Source organism: Gastrolobium bilobum, unplaced genomic scaffold (assembly GCF_033153095.1).
Source record: "Gastrolobium bilobum isolate Gb01-03AN ecotype WA unplaced genomic scaffold, APGP_CSIRO_Gbil_v1 utg3161, whole genome shotgun sequence".
NCBI lineage: Eukaryota > Viridiplantae > Streptophyta > Magnoliopsida > Fabales > Fabaceae > Gastrolobium > Gastrolobium bilobum.
This window is the reverse complement of record NW_026899561.1, coordinates 185,199-207,916: the sequence shown is the minus strand read 5'-3', so window position 1 is coordinate 207,916 and position 22,718 is coordinate 185,199. Positions and strand designations below refer to the sequence as shown.

At 30.4% G+C, this 22,718-nt stretch overlaps 1 protein-coding gene across 1 annotated transcript; it reads left to right on the top strand.

Moving 5' to 3' along the window:
- Nucleotides 1-7,434: 7,434 nt before the first annotated feature.
- LOC133291497 (cytokinin riboside 5'-monophosphate phosphoribohydrolase LOG3-like) lies at nucleotides 7,435-11,189 on the top strand. The gene is made up of 7 exons (XM_061489768.1): nucleotides 7,435-7,584; nucleotides 8,293-8,390; nucleotides 8,562-8,592; nucleotides 9,062-9,161; nucleotides 10,464-10,534; nucleotides 10,644-10,787; nucleotides 11,005-11,189. Exons 1-7 carry the CDS (start codon nucleotides 7,465-7,467, stop codon nucleotides 11,098-11,100), a joined length of 660 nt encoding a protein of 219 aa, XP_061345752.1. The 5' UTR covers nucleotides 7,435-7,464; the 3' UTR covers nucleotides 11,101-11,189.
- Nucleotides 11,190-22,718: the final 11,529 nt, after the last annotated feature.

The window sequence follows — 22,718 nt, the reverse complement described above, 5'->3', positions numbered from 1 at the left end:
TACTGGATCTGATGATCATACAGCTAAAGTAGAGCCTATTATTTGATATATGATTTGTACTTGCAACTTTTAGTTGGGCATTGCTAACCGTCTGTTGAACAGGTGTGGGACTACCAAACCAAAAGTTGTGTTTAGACGCTTGAAGGACATGCAACATAATGTATCTGCAGTATGTTTTCATCCTGAACTTCCCATAATATTGACTGGTTGTTAGGATGGGACAGTTTGAATATGGAATGCAACAACTTATAGCTACTCCTTTCAGTGGATGCTAGGATTTATTTAACTTTCATAAAATTTTCATGTAAATAAATAAACCCCTTTTAGCTTCGCTCAACAGCATGATTACGGTTAGGTATCATTGCTGGTTATATGACTTCTTTACTCACTTGTTCAGTATACTACTCCAACATTTATCGTATCTTTGGTCATGATTTACTCATACCTCATTCATGTTCATCTTGATGTTCATGTCATCCAAAGTACCTTAAACCTCTCTCTAAGTTTAATGACTATAGACCTTGCATGCTGATTTCTTGTGTGGAATACTTTCCGGTCTTTTGAGTTCCTTCAATGATGAGGTTTTAAATTTGACAACAATGGTTGCTTTGCCGCTTTGGTTTCTTGTTTTACATTCATTCACATTGAGTTTATAGGTACTATCAATCATAGAAGTGCTAGTTCATATGATAACATATTGTTCTTTATGGAGTGAATTTGATCAAATAATTGACTCCACTTTGCAGGCTTGAAAACACACTGAATTATGGACTAGAGAGAGTTTGGGCTGTTAGATATGTGAAAGGTTCTCCTTGGTAAGCATTTTTGCAGACTTTCTTTTTTTAGTGTTAAGGATCAAATAGGGCCTCGATAAATTTGTCAGGGACCAAATAGGGCCTTCGATGCTAGGGTCAGCTGTCCAAAACTCAAAGAAGACATAAGGCATGTTCAAAACGACGTCGTATTACTTCCACGCTGGCATACTTAACAGTGACTCAGCAAACTAACGTTCCATGTGTGCTCTGTTAGTTGGGCCGTTGGATGCCAACTAACGGAAGGACAAACGTGGCCTTTTTTTTTTGTAAAATTAAGGACCAAAATGAGCCTTTTTTATTGTTGGGGACTAAAAGGGACTTCGTGAAAATTGTCAAGAACGAAAAATGATATTTACTCTAAAAAAAATGCAGGGAAAGTAAGTGATTAAGAAAATATAAAGGGGTAAGTGGTAAACTATCAAACCATACCGGGGTTTTGAAGTTTTTCCTTCCAACAATTAAAAAACGAAAAGAAAAATCTAGAAGTGAGAAATAATATGGAACTGAATAAACTAATGAAATATGATCAGTGCAAATAAAGGGCGTTCCGTTCAAAATCCACTATAATATGGTGTCCAAGAAAAAAATATAATGTCTCTATGAAAAAAAAATTAGAATTGAAATTATTGTAATTATGTTTTTGGACACTCTAGCGATTTATTTAAATTAGAAATAGATAGTTTAAAGTTTTTGTAAAAAATATAAACAAATTTTTTATTGGTGCTCTATTTTAATTATTTTAATCTTTTATGTTATTTTAAATGTTAGTTTTTAATTTATTAAAAAAAGAAATAACTAGAGATAAAATAAAATAATAAATTAAACTATTAGGATAATAATAATATTTTCTTTAGCAACAATTTATGGGTTTATTGTTTCTTATGTTATAGAAAATAAATTTATCTCCTACATATATATAAAAGTGTGTATGACCCATATTTTCTTTTTCTTTCTTCTCTTTACATGGACCTATATAAGACCGGTATATTTTTATATGCTTATAGAAAATAAATTTATCTCTCATAATAAAAGAAACATCAATAAACCCACAATTTATATGTATAATAATGATGTATTTAAATACAACGATCACAAATATAAAAGACACGTGTGGATAATATTTGAACATAGAGGTAGGATCTTTTGACACTGGTGTCAAATTTAAAATTTGACACCTCATCTGAGAGCCATTAGATCAGAAAAGATCAATGGTGTCACATGCTTACAAATCAGAGCCGTTGATCTTTTCTGATCTAATGGCTCTCAGATGAGGTGTCAAATTTTAAATTTGACACTGGTGTTAAAGGATCCTACCTCTTGAACATAACACCCATTATTTGCATTTGAGTTTCATATTGTTGCTCGCATAAAGTTTTTTCTTTTAATTTTTAATTATTCCAAGGAAAAGTTTAAAATTCCTGATTGTTTAATATTTTATCACTTATCCCCTTCTACTTTTCTTTTTTAATCACTTACCTCCTTTGTGTTTTTTTATTATTCACAAGGGTGATGAAATAATTAAAATAGCCTAATATTTAATGATGTTAAGGGTGAATTTGGATTAAAAAAATTACAAATAAAGTAAATGATAAAATAAAAAATATAGAGAATTAAATAATTTTGGAGCGTAAACCATGGGAAATTTTTTAAACTTTTCCCATTTTGTATGGTGAGTATCTTACCATTTTAGGAGGTGAAACTAATTAGAGACATAAGGGTAAGCTCCATGTGTCATTCTTTAATTGTTGGCCTTGTAGGGGTAAAGCAAAGACAGTGAGCTCCCCACTGAGCCTTTTCTTTTCCAGGGTAGAATTATGTTTTATCTTTATTTTTGTTAGTCTTTTATGATGTCTAGGAAGAGTGGGTGTTCTCAGTAGCTAAGCATCGTTATTTTGGTCAGTTGAAACTTGAAAAGTTATTTATGGATGATTCACTTATCTCTTATATATATATATATATATATATATATATATAAATATAAATATATATATATATATAAATATAATAGTATATGAAATTTATATAGAATAATATAAAAAGATGAGAAAAAAAATATAAACCTCATGTATATATATATAGAGTTTTATAGTTCTCATTCAACATGAGAATTGAAATTTTCCTACACACCTTTCGATTTCCGTGCTGGCATGGGTCCTACATATAATTTTTTCTAACATATGGGTCTCACATGTTTTTTATCTCTACAACATAAGATTTCAATTCTCATTCAACATGAGAATTATAAAACCCATATATATACATGGATTACATTTCTGCAGCTATTGTACGTACAACAATCAAATACTTGCAATATATATACTTGAAAGCATTAAATGCGGGAAATCATAACCATACAAAAGATGAAAGCATTAAATGTGGGGATTCTAACCATACACATGTCGTTGTTGTACGTAAAGCGACTGCAGAAATGATTTTACCTATATATATATATAGGAAAAACATTTTCTCATGTTGCATGAGAATTCAATTATCATATTGTAAACCTTCGATTTGCGTGCAAAGTTTTTATTTTTAATAAATGTGGGGTCCACCACTGGTTGAGTCGCAACATAAGAATTTAATTTTCATGCAACGTAAGAAAATCAAACCTCATATATATATGGAAATGTTTTTCTCATGTTACATGAGAAAGCTTATCTCATGTTACACATAGGAGTGTAAATGGGCTGGGCTGGGCTGGACTTTGACCATCCTGGCCCAAGCCTACGTCAAAAAAAATTTGGCCTATTTGACCTACTGGCCTATTAAAGGCTTTATTTGTAGGCCAAGCCCGACCCATTTTCAAAAATAAGAAAGCCTGACATGGCCTACAGGCCTTGCAAGCCTCCCACTATATATACTAAGCAAAAAAAAATTGTATAGAGCAAAGAAAGTTCCATTCATGCATGCACTAGTACTTCTCATATGAAAAAATGACAAACAAAAAAGAGTCAACATAATACCTCAGCTCTAAAATGTATATCATAGAAGAATAGAGTCAAAGAAATGGAAAAAATAAGAAAAATACAATTACTGGATGCTGAAATAAAGTCTACAAGAGAATGTCATTTATCTAAAAATATTTAAACCACCATCAAGACAAGGGAAAAAAGAGTATTATTGAAAGATCTTCATCAGTAACATCATAATCCAGCAAGGTACCCATTGCTCCATGGTATTAAGCTGCAACAGCATGTAAAATTTGGAGACATTAGACAAGTTTTCCTTTCATAAAATAAAATAGCACAAAAAGTAAGAGATATTGGTATTTGGCACTTTGTGTCTTTGTCATATAAAATAAATATTATTTTATTATTTTATTTTAATAAATTAAATAGGCCAGCCTACAAGGCTGTAGGTCGGGCTTGACAAAATTGGCCAATGACTTATTTATTAAAAAAGCTTTTTTATAAGCCTAAGCCTACTCTCTTTTTCTGAAAGGCTGGGCCTGGGCTGGGCTCAATGTAGGCCGGGCCGTAGGCTAGGGTGGGCCAGCCTAGTCCATTTACACCCCTAGTTACACATCCATCAAAATCCAAACCAATATTTTCTTTTTCTTTTTCTTTTTTCTTAGTTATGAAACCCACTTAATTATATTTTTATATAAAATAATATTATTTCATATAACATGAGAAAACATTGGCCATGAAAACATTAATCCCCTTTAATTGATGCAGTCATCTTCTAGATAAAGCCTTGAATGATTTCTTCAATACTTTGCTAAGGAGTAAGGGCCTATGGAAAACAGACAAGTGAAAGAAGCAAAATGGCAGTGTTGTGCACACAATTGGCCTTATTATATGTTTGTTTGGGAGATCATATTTTTAATTTCTTTTCTTTTTATAAATAAAATTTTAATTAAACATAATTTTATAAAAAAATTATTATAAAATAAATTTTTTATAATAATCAAAGAAAAAGATAAAAGTTAAAAAACGTGGAGAATTTTTTTTTAAGATGTATGTCACTTTTTTGGAGTCTTCGTTTATACTTTTATTCTAAACTTTTATTTATAAATTTATTATTTATCCTATAATAAATTATTTCATATCCCTCCTTTGAAAAGCCTAAGAATAATTTTTTAAATAGCTTTGACCTTTATTTTGTAATTTTTTTTAAGTTTAACTTAAAAAATATCTTTTAACTTTAAAGTTTTTTGCCAAATAGGGTTCAACAACTTAGGGACTGTTTGAATTTTATTTTTAAAAACAATTTTTAATTTTTAGAAAAAATATAAAAAAAAATATTTGATAAGATCTGTTTTGTAAAAATATTTTTAAAAATTATAATTATTTTTTAATTTTTAGAATCAAATTTAAAGAACAATAATATTTCAATTATTTTTATTTTATGTTTTGACTTTTAACTTATAAAACAAACAAACATAAAAAATATCTATTTTATTAATTATTTTATATAAAAAATTAAAAAAACAAAACAAAACACAATTAAACATGCACTTATTTTCTTGGATAAGCCTCTGTTCAACTGCTTCACATCACAGGTCTCAAGACCACCCACACCCATGATCAAAATTTCAGGTGGTGGAATTCAATGATTCTCATGAACCGATAAAAAATTTCTCATTTGAAAAGAGACAAGGGCAACATCAACTCGTGTCATAAGTGAACTCAACCTCAAACAATCATCCCAATTTCTTTTTTAACTTAGTTAGACACGGGTATGGCTCTTTTCATAGACACTGACATACAACTGAACACATATCCTTTACGTGCTTCCACTACGCCATCTCACTTGTGTGGATGAAATAATAAAAATTTCCTGCTACCAAATAACATATTTGGTATAAGATTTTTTTTTTCTTTTATTGTGTAAAAATGAGTTTCCTATGCAAAATTGAGAAAATGATTAGACTCTAATTTTATAGAAAATAATAACAATAATAATATTTACCATTTTTTTATATTTTGTCTTTGACCAAATATTTATACAGCTACAATTCATTTAGTGTTTTGTTTATATATAAACAAGAATAATAAATATCTTAGTGTTGAAAGAAGTCATTATTTGTAAGTTGAAATAAAATATTTTGTTTTAACTTATTTTCACCTAAAAATTTAATTTATGTTGATTCTATGCACTAAATATAAAATGAAGAAAAGTACACTACCACCTTGAACAAATAAACAGTAGAACAATATTCACTTTTAATTAAAAGTTGAATAAAATGGAGAAAAGCACAATCCCGTTCTTGAACAGACATACATTAAAACCATAACATTAATTTAAATTAGGCTTTAATACTTATTCCGTTGCTGCAGATGAAATTTTTTGCAGCAACATATATAAAGTCAGGATACGCATGTAAATCCTAATTCATTTTCTTAAATAAAAGGATTCACTTACCGATCTTAGCCTAAATATATTTGCTTTAAAAAATTTCATCTGCTGTCGCTGCAGAAGTGGCGAACCCTCTCTCTTGATATATATGTAGAGAGGTTTCAAGCACTTTTTATATTCATACAAAATTCTAATATAAATTTATTTTTTTTTCGAAATTCTTATATAACTCTTAACCCTTCCATATGTTTATCTTCTAACTAATTTTCATATTAAATAAAAATATTTTGTTCCACCATTTATTATTTCCTCACAAAAAAGGAAATACCGTAAAACGAAAAAACATGATGTTTTTTATCTGCTTTTCTTACATCTGTTTTTTTTCTTTTCCATTTATTACATTCTCGATCTCTATTCTTTTTTAATATTTTCCTATATAAATCACTAATTATTGTTTATACATGTACATATTAATCTAATTTTTATTCTTCCGTAAACATAATTACCAACGATAAAAAAAAATCACAACTCCGAGTTAGCCACCCCAATAATTAATGATTTTATATTAATTAAATAATTAATATTATTTATTTACTTAATCTATTTAAGCAACTTACATGTAAATATTAAACTATACATATAAACTTTTATAAGAAATTCACTAAGTAAATAAATAAAAAACCAAATTTTCTTATATATAATTATTAAATTTTAAATATGAATATTTACACTATAATTTAATTTATTTTATATTTATAAAAATATTTAGATAGAAAAAACTCTTTGCATTTTTTTATTGTTTTAAATTAAAATAAAATAATTCAAACGTATATAGATTTTTCTATAAAATCAAAATTTTAAAATTATATATATGAAATTCAAAATAATTTGTTATAACTCTAGAGTTATTTCTATATTGCACTAAAAAAAGTTATTTCTACAGATATTAATTTGGTGGTACATTTTTTACATATTTCTTTTAATTTTTTAATTTTTAGTATTAAAAAAAAAATCTTTGGTTTTGAAGAGTGGTTATTGTTGGGACCGCAACAGTAGTCCACGCGTGCTAAGGCAGTCACGTGCGAAGAGCAATGGTGTTTATATAAAGGCGTGAGACTCGGAAGATTAGTAGTGAAGCAAGCATTGACTACAGAGTGTTGTGTTGTAATTGTAGTTTATGCTTTCACACATACACTTGTTGTATCTGTTTTGTTTCGAATAGGATTTGGAGGGAGATTCTTTTGTATAAGAAGCATCACAGAAGCCTAGTGTCTGTGTGTGTGTGTGTGTGTGTGTGTTTGACTGTGTGAAAGTGAATATAACTAACCATTTACCTTACAACTAACAAATGGAAACACGCACTGAGGTAAGGCATTCAAAGTTTAAGAGGATTTGTGTGTTCTGTGGGAGTAGCCCTGGCAAGAAGAGTAGCTATCAAGATGCTGCCATTGAACTTGGAAACGAATTGGTACACTCTTCATGCCTTCCTTTCCTACATTATGCTTTTTCTTTGGCTCTGTTTTCTTCAATTCAGAGTACCCGTTTTTTTAGTTATTCAGTATTTGTGGTCTTCCTCAAAATGCCCAAGAGTTTTTTTTTTTTTTTTACTGCCACGTTTTCCATGTGTACGTGAGTTGAATGGATAAATCAGATGGAAAATGGTTAAACTTTATGGTATGATGTCTTGAATATTCTGCTTGGGTAAGGTCATTTTGTTCCTAACATGTTCATGGTCTTTGACTTTTTGCAAATCTAGATTCATGTTGATTCCCTTGAAACAATAACTTCTCTCTTGGTTGAGTTTGTGTCCACCATGTTTGCAATGCAAAATATTCTGTTTGTGTAAAAAATGCCCAAGAGTTTTTTTTTTTGGCTTGTGTTTACACATCTGTTACCTTTGGGTTCTCAGAGCTTGAAGTCCTTTGCTGAGTGAGCATTGAAGAAACATTTTCAGCGCTTTTTTTTTTTTTAATTTGTTTTTACTTATACCTCTTCAGTATTTGCATTTCAAACAGTTAAAAATGTACTCTCATGGGAGTGTTTTCAAGATGGGTCATTCATTATTCATGCTTTATTTTTATTTTTTGACATCACACACAATCATAGCCACCATTGTTTGCTTTTTGTTATTTAGTATTTCTAGGCTTGATTATATAATTGTTAATGATCTATGAAGGTCTCAAGGAACATCGATCTGGTGTATGGTGGGGGAAGCATTGGTCTAATGGGTTTAGTTTCACAAGCTGTTCATGATGGCGGTCGCCATGTCATTGGGTAACACTCTTTTTCTCTTTCCCTCACCGTTCTATTTTTTTTGTTCTTTTCATTTCTCTTTCTCTTTTTTCCCCCAAAGAACAAGAACTCAGAGTCAATGAGTAACCACCGTGCCTTTGTTGGACTTTTTCACCATTGACACTATATTTGTCATGTTATTGTCTCTTGCAGAGTTATTCCCAAGACGCTCATGCCTCGAGAGGTATGTCTGCTTCAGCCAGGAGAAAAGCTTGAGCCCTTTTATCTTTTCTTATTTTATTTGTTTTTCTTCATCAAGGGTCGAACTCAAATTTCGTTCTTTCATATTCTATTCATGTATTCAAGCTGGTTATATATCTTTCTTGTTCTATATCTTATTCGTTTTCAGTTAAGTTTTGCCTTCATTTCCCTCGGTTTCACAAACTTCTTGTCAGTTTCAAAACTTGGTATTTTATAGTTTTGTTGTTAAAAGTTGTTTCTTTTGGGCAATGCTTTTTGGTAGCCTTGTCCATGAATATACCACTAGAATATCTGCATCTTCTGTTTTTCTTTTGCAAATAAACCTTTATATATATTTTTTTTTTAAAAGTTAATCTCTTAGGTTATAATTTACAAGTTACTGTCTACTATATAGAACTAGGCTAAATGCTCTTTCTGTCTTTGAATTCCTTTGCTTTGATGTCCTTTTGCAGCTAACTGGTGAAACAGTGGGAGAAGTAAAGGCTGTAGCAGATATGCACCAAAGGAAGGCAGAGATGGCGAAGCATTCAGACGCCTTTATTGCCTTACCAGGTTAGTTTGCAAATACTTAGATACAGAGGCACACTTAACATAAAGTAGTAGTTGTGTAGAATCATGAGGTGCTTAAATCTTTCTAGTTATAGCGTGTGTCAATGACCATATCTCAGTGTTTGATTTTTTCGAGGATATTTAACAACAGAATGATTTTTGTCTAAAAAGGTTTTCTAACTTTTTAAAAGAATCCCGGAATTGTTACACTCAAGTATCTCTTGCCGACACAAGTTATGGTGGTTTTCTTTGCCAAACCTTTTTGGCTAAACATTGTTAAAATGTTTTTACCATGCCTAATTATGGATGTTGCTTGACAAGGTGTTAAATTAAATACTTGTGTGGATTATTTGAAGTCACAACACGTAAAGGATAATGTTGACTAGTCGTCCACTTAGTAAACATTGAGGCATTGAGAATACACAATTGGGTATTTTTTTGAAGAGTCTAAATCATCTTTTTGTGCCACTTTTATTCAATTTAATTGACACTGCTGCAAAACCAATTGCGTGAGGCTAACTCTTGAGTCCAAAACAACTTTCATGGCTTTCTTTGACACGTCCCAATGCTATGATGATTAGAGAGCAACCCTTCAAAGCTAGCTGATAATGATATTGACCTTACCTGAACCCTTAATATTTTGGACTAAAAATCTGCGGCTCTGAGCAACTGTGGTTCTGGTGCAGGCTGAATGCCATTTTTTCCTCTACTTTAGTTTGAACCGTGACGTGATTCTACCTAACTTACTTCCTTTGTTAGGGATGGGAAGTAAAGCAAAAGAACTTTCACAAGATAACGTTTCCAAGTAGCACCTGCACCTGACACAGAATAATCTTGACCCTTTTCAAAGACCTTTTTTATCTGATAGTTATCATCATCCTGAGTAAATTAATTGAGTGCTGAAAATTAGTGATAGAGAGAGAGGAGGCACGCCAAGACTAATTTGTCATTCACTTTAGCTCAGATCCCTCTTATGAAAGTGGATTCCCCAGGAGAGGGAGGCTGTGAAGACAAAATAGTATTTGAACAAGAATCTGATAGTACTAAATATTACATTCACCAAACATAGAGTAGTTAATTCTAAACGTGGGGATTAAAAGACACCACAGTCTTAAGTGAAAGAAAATAGTGAAACTTAATTTTCAATTAAATTTCTATTTCCCTTTCCTATAACCAGGGTGTGAGCCAGTATAAATAAAATTGTTCAATTTGACATCGTTTTTCTCATGTTCATCTCAACCATGGATGGCCTATCCTATGCTTGTGCATTCAATTTCTGAAGAAACTCATGCAAGTTACATGCAGGCGGTTATGGGACTCTAGAGGAGCTTCTTGAAGTCATAACCTGGGCCCAACTTCGCATTCATGACAAGCCGGTAATTGACTAGTTCCATTTTACCGGGAATATGTATTATTTATCAATTAATGTCCATTGAGTTACCTTGTACTTGCAGCCTAATCAGGCTTGACATTCCAAAATTGTAGGTGGGGTTAGTTAATGTTGATGGATACTTCAATTCCTTGTTGTCATTTATTGACAAAGCTGTGGAAGAGGGATTTATCAGTCCAAATGCCCGCCACATAATTGTATCAGCACCAACAGCAAAAGAATTAGTGAAGAAATTGGAGGTAACGGGTCCTTAGTAAAACTATATGCATTTGTTGTTTCTTGTTACAAAAAACAAATAAGCACATTTATGTTCAACAATAAGCACATTTATGTCATCAAGCTTTTCAAGTCAATTAATTGTATGTGTAATCAAGGTTCTTTTTTTTTTTTGGCAAAATTATGCACTTCTGTAATATGAAAGAAGAAAATTAAATATTTTTGTTTTTTAATTCACAGGATTATGTTCCCTGTCATGAGAGTGTTGCTTCCAAGTTGAGCTGGCAGATGGAACAGCAGCTTGCTTACCCTCAAGATTATGACATCTCAAGATAGCTGGGTTTACTTCATGCACACGGAAGATGAAACAATATAGAATTTTGGAGGTGGAAGAAGCTATTTTCGACTATCACTATTCTGTTTTTTTTTTTTTTTTTCCTTGTGTAAATTACTTGGATTGACCTGATTATGTAAAACTACTTTATTCCCTTGTGAAACTCTGATTTTCTTACAAGTTGTAAGTACTAAGTACCCGCCTCTGAACTTATTATTCAATGCCAACTAATTTTCACGTTTAATTGACCTTCAGAGTCATCCTCATCCCTTTTGTGTTATTTGGCTTGGATAAGTATCAAACACAGATGATAGAACCACTTATTTAAGATATAAACAAGATAACACAATACATGACTTGATGGGGGTAATGTATAGAACTATGGTCCAACTTAAATGTTGCAAGGTGCTAATAATTAAGAATGGAACCGATTATGAGACATTATGAGACACACATGTCCATGGCCTGTCTGAAGTAAATGGTTTTTGAGTTCAAAAGGTCTTGGAATGCCAGATAGCTAAAGACAACAGACAAGAGAATGATTCAACCAGCAAGCAATAAGGGGTAACCGGGGTCAATTCTTGAGTGGAAGTTCATGGAAAGCATGGATTGTATTCCTCAGCTCAGTTGGACTAAGAGACTCAAGTTTGTAGGGCCCTTTATCCCCCAGCGAACGGGACAGTGCCATGTGTTTCCAAGGGCAACATGGGATTCAAAGAAAAAAGTTAAAAGGGATCATGTTGCACATGCATCTGAAAACGATATGATGGCCATCTTTGGTCCCCGATCTCATCTAACAATTGCTAGTGGTTGAAAGAAGAACTTTGAGCAATTTGGGGCTATTGGTTTGATTTGAAGATATCTCCCGAAGCTTTGAGTGGTTGTGTAGTCATGAATTCTGATGTATTTATTCCTTTGAAATGATGTTGAAAGTTGAAACATGGGCTCGCATGTGTTCGAATCTCCCCAGTATCACATTTGGGAGGGATTTAAAATCTCAATCCTGGACCCGCCCTGAATCGGATCAGTTGCGAAGCAATGAACCGATTGGAATATTTCAAAAAAAAAAAAAAAAAGTTAACAGCTCCAATCAAGGTTAGATATATTCAGAAGTTCTTATTACTTGAATTAGCTTTAGAAAAAAAGATGCTTTCGTTACGCAACAGAAAATTATTGTATGGCGATTATCAAAAAAAAAAAACAAAAAAAATTATTGTATGGAATTAATTCACATTATAATTTATTTATTTTTCCTTTTGAGCATTCAAAGCTAAAATAAAAGAAGGTAAAAGTAGTCTAGAAGCACTTGAGGCTTAGAAAGAGATGGTCTTGAAGGAGACATAGGTCTTCATCTTCAAGCAAAGAGCAAAAAAAGGTGAGAAGGATAGGGTCAAGGGAAAAGCTTCTTTCTTTGTATCAGTCAACTTGTCTAAATTAAAGGGCCAGTATTGGCCATTGACTACAGTATAAACGGTTGACTGTGCATTATGCAATGCTAATTTTGGCAAACATCTACGTCTAGGACCACTACCTTGGGAAAGCACCTTTCAAGGAATATTTTATTGTTATGTTAGGTAACGCGGTTTGTATATTATAGTTTCAACATCTGTTTTCAGTTTTCTCAAGTTAAAAGGACATGCATTACATTGCCAAACCTCCGTTCTAATCGATTAACGACAACTTCTTAAACTTGTGTGTTGGATAAGGAACATTTCGATATTGAATGATCTTATTATGTGCATGTTTCACTATGTACAGAAATTAACGTTTGTTATGTACAAATGCAGTGGTCTTAATTATGTCAAGAATTATCCCCTTTTTTTGTCAGTCCTTTTAGTCATTTTCTTTTAACCGACAATGGCCTTTTTTTAATAAAAAGTTACATGTTGCCTTGTTTATCTTAATCATGACCACTGCGCTCTTCATAATATTTGTGCAGAAAAATGGTACCCGATGTGAAGACCAAGTTAAATGACATTAATCACCCCATATGCCTTGCCACTTTTGCTCTTCAAAATTGCAGATAAAGTTCTTAAAATCATCATGAGCCTGTGATTGGGTTTTTATTTTTCATTGAAAACTCGGAAAATCACCAACAATAATGTTAGTTGTACATAAATTTTGACTCACGTAGATAATAACATGAAAGGTGGATAACTTATGGCGAGAGAGAAAAAAGAAGAAGAAATCAATAAACTTCCTAATTTAATATATAAATATAAAAATTAAAATTTAAATATTGGTTCAAGTAATTAATGAACTTGAGCTGAACACGAGCTTGTTAAAAAAAATAACTCCCATGCCCCCTGCCAAATAAAAATAAATTGTCGAAAAAGCAACAAGGATTAAATAAATCAAACATACAAGGGAAAGAAAATGTATGTAGCCCTTATTCGAGAGCCCACATTAATATTTAAAAGTTTAGCCACTTTCAACGCCAAATTAAAATCTTGATCTCAATAAATTATATTATCACATTTCAAGATGTTCAACGTTAATTAACATCAATTAATCCAATTGTGTAGGATTGAAAAATGAAATTTTTAAATCAAAATAAATTAACTTCTTTCACATCGTAATATTTTCTTTCTTATTCTTTCCTTTCTTTTCTTTGCATTCCACGCATTTAATTACAAAGTAAATAAATAATGTTGGACTGTAGGTCTACAAGCCCATAATCAATCTAACAAAAGACCGCAGCTCGAATGGGCTGACATAAATTTGCCCTGCCCAGTTACTCATGAAAAAACAAAGTCATCCCGTTTATTTAGTCTGTCAATAACTTATGGATCAAGTCTTCCTCTTACTAACCCGTTTAGTTTACTCTGCTTGTTTCCTTGCTTTTCTGGAATTAATTTGTAGGCCCCAACCAAGTTGTAATATAAAAGATAAATTTTCTTATTCACAAAAATCATATGAAATAATATTTTCATTAACAACACATAAAATAATATTCATAGAGATCACATGAATTTTTTTTTAAATATTATTCTTAAAATTTCTTATTCACAAAGCATATATGGAAATTTCATTAAAAATTCTCAAACAGTTTTTTTAACAAAATCACAAAGATCCTTAAATAATGTTCATTACAACACATGAAATAACATTTTTATAAGTTTTTTATTTGTTCTTGGCAGTTTCCTAATCTTTTAGTGAGCATTCTTCTTATCTTTTTAATGTTTTAATCGATCATTTTTACCTTTTGCATAACTCAAATATCATTTTTTTGAAAAATAACTACTTGTTTTTAAATAAGTAATGACGAATTATACATGATAAGTGATAAATTTTGAGGTAAAGTAGAATCTATTCCAACAAATAACACACGCACATGAAAAAAAAACATATATATATATAATATGCACTTTATTTACTAATTTAATTTAATATTAATTTTAAATTTTAAATAATTATTTATTATTTGTTAAAACAACTTACAATTCTAATGCTGAGAACACTGCTAAGGATGTTTGGATCATCGATACAGGTTGTACTAACCATATCACCTTTGATAAGTCATTATTTTCTTCTTTCCAAGATATCAAACCTGTGTACATAAACCTTGGAGATGGATGGTTCAAGTCTGTTTGCATCTATATCTGGAACTATTCATCTATCACTTAAGCTCATTTTGACCAACGTCCTTTATGTCCCAGATTTCTGTGTTAATTTAATTTCTGTTTCAAAACTTCTCAGCTCTTTACCATGTTCCATCCTCTTTGACAAATATGAACACTCAGATTCCCAGATGATGATTGGTTTTGCTGAACAACGTAATGGATTGTACATAGTTACACCTTCGGAAAAAAACAAGCTTACTGATATTCGTGAAGGTGACAAGAACACACTGCAAGCAAACGTCACTTCTGCTTTCATTTGACCTTGTAATACTTCTAGGAAAAATAATGCAACTTTAAGCCATTAGGTTCTTTGAGCTGATAATTTATCTTCTTATGGAAAAGGAGGGTTGAGTTTTGTTGTATTTTAGATTTGGATTGTCAAAGAATGCAAATGACATTTTTAGTTCAGTTTTTATAGAGGTTTTATAATCATTTTTACATTTCTAAAATTTATTTTAAAGTTCTTGACATGAATTTATGAATGTTGACTCTGATAAATTGACAATAAATGTTGAAACCTCCATCTTGTCTGAACAAAACCCAGACTTTCGTCTATTTTACGGTAACCTTAAAATTGCAATTATAAGATTAGTATCACTTAAACAAACACGGGATTTTCAACAACATGAATGGTTTGAATAAGATATCGAACAAGGAGCAAATTTGGAACTAGAAGTAATGATTACACATGAAGAGATGATGAATATTATTGCATGAGAAACAAAATCAACCACGAAACTACAAAAGAAAAGCATGATGTGCATCCAATTTGATCTAGCAATTCGCAATCACCATTAATCAATGAGGCTATCTGTTGTAATTAATTTATTGGGTAAAGTTTGAGCCGTCGAATGACCACTCGTCTTCATTAACCGTCTCTGTAGTCCGGTCACTACACCAATAATCATTTTTTTTTTTAAAAAAATATATTCTGAAATGACCCATTAAATTAAATTGTTAAATTACGTTTCAAAATTTAAAATAAAACTGACTAAATTTCATCCAGTAAATATATTTTTAAGAAAAATATTCACAGCATGGTCATCGGTATATTATTATGCTTATTAATTTCATTATAATTTCTTTGTTTAGATAAATATACAAAATTGATCAATACAACAATACAATTTGTAAACAAATTATATTTTAAAATATAGTTACTTTATTATATCTCTATACTGCAGAGAAAATTTTTATTTAATTTTTTTTATTAAAAAAGTGTATAGCAAGTTTTGAAAACAGATAAAAAGGTTATTTTGAAAAAGTAAAGAAAGTAGTGGAGATTAAAATAATTAAATAAATAAATTGCAAACTTAAAATCTAAGTGACACAGGCTGAAAGGAATTTTAATGTCAAAATTTAAAATTTTATAGTAGGACATTTATGTGGAAATAAACAAAAAATCTGCTTATTTCATTCAATTAAAATAAACTATTCTCAAACCCCCAAAAACAAAAAAAAACAATTTCTTATCTATGTGATAAGAGTTTTTTCACGTATAAAAATAATTCTCCTAACCTTACTATTTATTATAATTTATTCTTAGACATGCATTTAAAACTCTCCGTGGACCACATTTTTTTTATTTGGTTAAGTGGGATTTTTCACATGTCATCTATCACTGTACTAGTAAAGAGGCCCCCTGTTTTTGTTTAACAATAGTTGTATATGCTTTTTTTGTTACACATATTTTTGACAATTTATAATGTTATATATATGGAAAAGTGTGTATCATTTTAAATGATGTAAAGTTATGTCATTTTAAATGAGAGAAAGAAATAGATAAAGGATGAGAGAGAGTGGAAAAATAAAATAAAAGTATTGATCTCACCTCTTTATAAGAGTAAAATGATATAAATTATTTTATTTAAAAAAATAAACATTTTTCCGTATATATATATATATATATATATATATATATATATGAGATTTGCTTATATCATGTCACATGACAAAAAAAAATTTCTACACACACAATATTTTGTGGGACCCATACTTTTTGAAACAAATAAAAAAAACTAAAGCACGCAAAACGAATCTCTATAACATTACACAATCACTTTTCTACAACATAACTCTTATAAATCCTAATATATATATATATATATATATATATATATATATATATATATACACGGGAAAACATTTTCTCATGTTACATGATAATTCAATTCTCATGTTGTGACCCTTCGATTTGCGTGCAAAACTTTTCTTTTCTTTTTCTTTTTTTAATAAATGTGAGAATCACCATTAGTTGAGTCACAACATGAGAATTGAATTCTCATGCAACATGAGAATTGAATTCTCATGCAACATGAGAAAATCAAACCCCTATATATATATATATGGGGTTTTAGTTTGTCCTTTAACATGACACAAAAAATTTTCCTACACACACAACATTTTGTGGAGCCCAGATTTTTTAACGCAAAAAAAAAAAAAAAATTAAGGCACGCAAAACGAATCTCTATAACATTACACAATCATTTTTCCTATAACATAACTCTTATAAAACCCTATATATATTTATATATATATATTTATTTATATATGAAATAAGATCATTTGACACCAGTATCAAATTTCAAATTTGACACCTCATCTGAGAGTCGTTAGATCAAAAAAGATCAATTGTGTCACATGCTTACAAATCAGAGTCGTTGATCTTTTTTGATCTAACTGCTCTCATATGAGGTGTCAAATAATGTCAAAGGATCCTATATATATATATGGGGAGGGATCTTTTGACTCTAGAGTAAGACTTACAACTCTTACTCTCCATCTCAATCGTTGATTTTCGTCCATCTAACTGTTGTTATTTATTTGAAATAAATAAATAATTAATTGTTATAGATAACCGTTAGATGGACAGAAATCAACGGTTGAGATGAGGAGTAAGAGTTGTAAGTCTTACTCTAGAGTCAAAAGATCTCTCTCTCATACATATATATATATATATATATATATATATATATATATATATGGGTCAAGATTATTTTACACTAGTGTAAGTTACACTCTTAATCTTTACCATTGATCCCACTTATATTTAAAGGCTCTAATTTTTTAGTAATTTGAGTCATTGGATACAAGTGGATCAATGCTCAAGATTGAGTGTAATACTTCTAATTCTTATACTGGTGTAAGAATATCTCGTCCTTATATATATATATATATATATATATATATATATATATATATATAGGGTTTTGTATCAATTATGTTATAGGAATGCACAGTGCATTTCCTGCACAAACAAAAAAAAGTATGGCCCACAAACTTTTATTTCTCTCTCCTTATCTTACATTCTCTCTCTTCTTTTCTCTTTGTGCAGGAAATAGACCGTACATCATGTAACATAACCGATGTAAAGCCCATATATATATATATATGTGTGTGTGTGTGCTTATCGTTTCTCAAGCTGCTTGAGATAATCTTATCTCCTACTACTAAATCATAACCGTACAAAGATGGACCAATGGTGATAAAGAAAGAGAGAGAAAAAGGAAATTATAATCAATCAAAGGTGAATCAATTGATATAAAGAAATAAATAAATAAAACGAAGTAGTTTTGGGCAGTGTTTTAAAACTCGGACCGATCATCGAACCGGTCAAGGTACTGGGTCACTGGTTCAACCGGGTTGAACCGGTTTTACTGTTCACATATTAAAAATATAAAAACATTACTTATATTAATAAAAATTCTCATAAGAAAACTATCTATGAGCTTCAAAAAATAAATTGGTTTTCAATGATAGCAAATATTATATACTTCTAAGCTCTAGCTCTAGACCGTTGAGATGAGATCATGAGACCATCAGTGTTTATCACCACTTAACTTCATGAGATCATTATAAGATGCAACTAAATTACATAAACGAACTACACTAATCTAAAATACCTTATTATTTTCACCTTACTTTTAATCATATTCATCATAAAATATAAACATGATTTAATTCAAGACTTCTTATCAACAAAAAAAAAATTACCAAAAAAAAAAAGAAAAAAGGAAAAACCGGTTTAACCCGAGTCAACCGGGTCAACCGGTCCAATCCGGGCTGACTGCATAACCGATCTAACTACCCGCTTGGACCGGGGAACCCACCGGATCATCGAGTCCCGGGTCGACCCGGCCGATCTGAGCCGGGTTTCAAAACACTGATTTTGGGATAGGCGAAGATAAACTTATCTCAAACTGTTTGAGAAATATTTTTCTATATATATATATATATAGGGAAAACTTTTTCTCATGTTGCATGAGAATTCAACTCTCATGTTAGTGACTTTTCGATTTGCGTGCAAAGCTTTTTTTTTTTTTTAATAAATATAGGATCCACCACTAGTTGAGTCACGACATGAGAATTGAATTCTCATTCAACATGAAAAAATCAAATCCCATATATATATATATATATATATATAGGTTGTGTTATATACAAAATGTTAAGATATTGCATTTAATAGGTTTGATTGTGGTTCTGGTAAAACTGTACAACCTACTACCAGCCGTCTGTATGGCCTACGCGCGCGTACAGATTGGGTTCCTCCAGGTAGACTATGTACTTTAAATAATATTGTTATAATTCAAAAAGAGAAAAATGTTTTCAATCATAATTTATAACTGTACAGTGTACTCCCTATGCGGGTTGAGCATTTCATACCTAACCTTCAATTATATTTCACATAATTAAAACTGGAGAAAATGGTTAGCACTTGGACTTTTATATAATATATATACTTCATAAAATTAAATGTATGTCTAATTTATTTATAAGAAAAGTGTTTGTCTTTTTAAATGACACAATTTATGTCATTTCACTCTTATAAAGATGTGGGACTCATATCTTTATATTTTTTTGTCCACTTTCTCTCCTCCTTTATCTATCTCTTTCTCTCACTTAAAATGACACAATTTTATATTATTTAAAATGATACACACTTTTTCTTTTTATTTATTTATTGTTTGTGTGTAAAAACAGTAGAAGTAGCGTAGGGACAAAGATTTTGGGAGCAGGCTAGGTGCAGTTGCCACCTCCAAAGTTCAAGTACCACATTGATGAGATGACCATGATAGGACGGTAATGCAATAATATAGAGTTCAATAATATAATTTAGAGTTCAATTTCCAACACCCATTTAATCCAATAATATAATTTTACTTATAAAATAAAAAATTATTTATCTACTTTCATTTATATTTAATTTTTTTAAATAATTAATCGCATGATATATGATTTGATTAAGTAATTTAGAGTTCAATTCTTGTTTTGTATTAAAAAAGAAGAAAAAGGATAAGATAAACCATGCTTGTGGTGTCAAATTAATTTATTATGTTTGAATTCTGCTTTGTATGTCTATAGAAGGTTTATAATTAAATCTAGTTTCATTTATAAATAATATATTTCATAAAATTTTAAATAAATATATTTGTACATAATTTTAAATCTTAAATTATATTTCGAGTAAAAGTAAATTAATAATAACACCTCACCAAAAAAAAAAATTAATAATAACATATATTATTCTGTTGACCAGTCAAACTAAAATTTATAAGCTGTAACCTAACATGTTATTATGCGTGTAACACTCGTTAAACTCGTTCGTCGCCTTACTCATCAAGCTGCATGTACTTGCTATATGCTAACCTCGAAAAAATTTAACACGCTCCAGACTCACCATTTATTCAATAGTTCTTTTTTATAAATGAAAAATTTTCTTCCATTTCTACTCTTTTCTTTTTCATTTTTCCTCCTCTGTCTCTCCTTTTTTTCTATTTTTGGGAAGGACTGGTCTCGTTCCACAAAAAATCTTCTCGCTAACCTCCCTTTCTCTCTTAGTGTCAAATATGAAATTATATTGCAAGCAAAGTTTATTTTTTTTTTTTTTGGTAAACAAAGTTTAATTATTAAATTACAATATATAAGATCAATCATCACCTTAATTTTCTGTTTTAAAATAAATGTCACTTAAAAAACTATTTTGAAATTCATGTTGTTTTAGATAATTAATAAATTATTGGCTTTTTTATCATTGTTATTAAATACAAAAACATAAATGAATGGAATAATATTATTTTAAATTATTTAATAAAGGCTAATTGAATCAAGTGCAATTGTATTTTATTATAATTAATATTAGCTAATAACTTTTTAAATCCTCATGCAATTAAAATTAAATTTTTTGAAACGAAAGGATATGACAATTTGGCAGGAATTCTAATTGTGATTAGGTACATAATCCGTCTTTGTTTATGTATTTCTGAATGTGGTAGTGGTGAGGGTAGAAAATTGCTTACATTGGAAGAAAATTTAAGAGTTGACTCAAATATTTAAGAGTTTACTCAAGTGACAATGTATATGAGTTTCAGGGATGATTGATGAACGAATTCTCAAAACTGGTTCAAATTCTTGAAGAAACATGAGCTGGGCAATTATTGTGCCGCTCCATTTGGAATTAATCTCATATTTATATAGGCTTTTTTTCTGCCTGGATCATAAATACCTAAGCAACTTGACTCGCCCAAAAAATAATAATTAGAGTTATAAAAATTAATAAGGGGGTGTTTGTTATAAGAGATATTTTTTTTTTATCGGAAATTTTTTTTTTCTAAAAATATGGTGGTAAATATTTGTGCCCAGGTAAATTATGAAAAAGTGTTTGGTATGCCAAAATCATATCGAAAAAATTGAGTTAATTTGAATGATGTTGTATTTGGTTGGGGATAAAATATTGATGTGATTTTGAAGCAAAATGATGATTTCATGTTTCTTGCCACAAATTTTTAAGACATCTGCATGTCTTATCTTAGGGCAATTTTGTCTAAAAAATGTAAAACACTTTTCATGATTTATGGGTAAAAAATAATACCACCCTTCAAATGAGATTTTTTTCCAATGTCACGTTGAAAAACAGATTCAAGGGAATAATTTATACCTAAATTTTTATCGCATTCTCCATACCAATCATAGTAAACAAAAATTGTTGGACAGATAGCTTCAATACTCAAGAGGGGGGGTGAATTGAGCTTTACAAAATCTTTTCACAAAGTACCTTCTTTTGTATTTTAAAGACTATTTCTTCAATAAAGTGATTTAATAAGAAAAAATCTATGTGTAAGAGCAAATGTAGTGATTAACAAAGTAAGCAAGCGAATATATAAAGACAATCTCAAAAGCAATTTTAATACTTAAATAAAGAGATTAAGGTTATAGAAATTGCAAACTAGATGTATCCTGGTTCGGTCACCAACACCGTGACCTACGTCCAGACTGAAGCCGCTCGATCAATTCTTTTCACTAACTATCAAGCTTGAGGGTGCTTGACAAACCACTACAACCTTTCAAGACTTCGGGCTCTTGATGCCTACACTTTTTCTCTCCAAATTTTCTTAGGAATTTGGTGACCTTTCTAGTATAGAGTTCACTCTTCTAACTATTTAAGAAATCAAATGGAGGTGTTTAAGCAATGGCTAAGTACTCTTAAAGTACAAATAATACAAGTTGAAGAACTATGGGTGTTGACACTCTCACAAGAATAAAGCTCAAGAATGATTTATGATCAAGATGATAGAAAGTAAGTAAATGATGTGAAATAAAGCAAGAATTATGATCAAGAGGTGTGTCCCGTCAAGGGGAACATTGGTCACTATTTATAGAGGCCCCCTATGACCATTTGCACACTCATTTTCGTAAAACTATCCATTTATGACCGTTATTTTCGTCCTCTGGTGCAGAAGGAATCGATTCCCTATGAGTGGGAATCGATTCCCAACCTTTTAGATGAGTGGGAATCGATTCCTTATAGCAGGGAATCGATTCCCAACCTTTTAGAAGGGTTGGAAATACATTTAAAAATGTTCTAGGACTTTTTCAAATATGTCTATATGAAAGCGTAATGTTATAAATCCTCTGTGTAATCAGATGGTAATTTAATGCATGTATTTTAGCAAAAATACGTTTGAGCTTATTCATGCAAGAAGTCAGTTACCCTCACA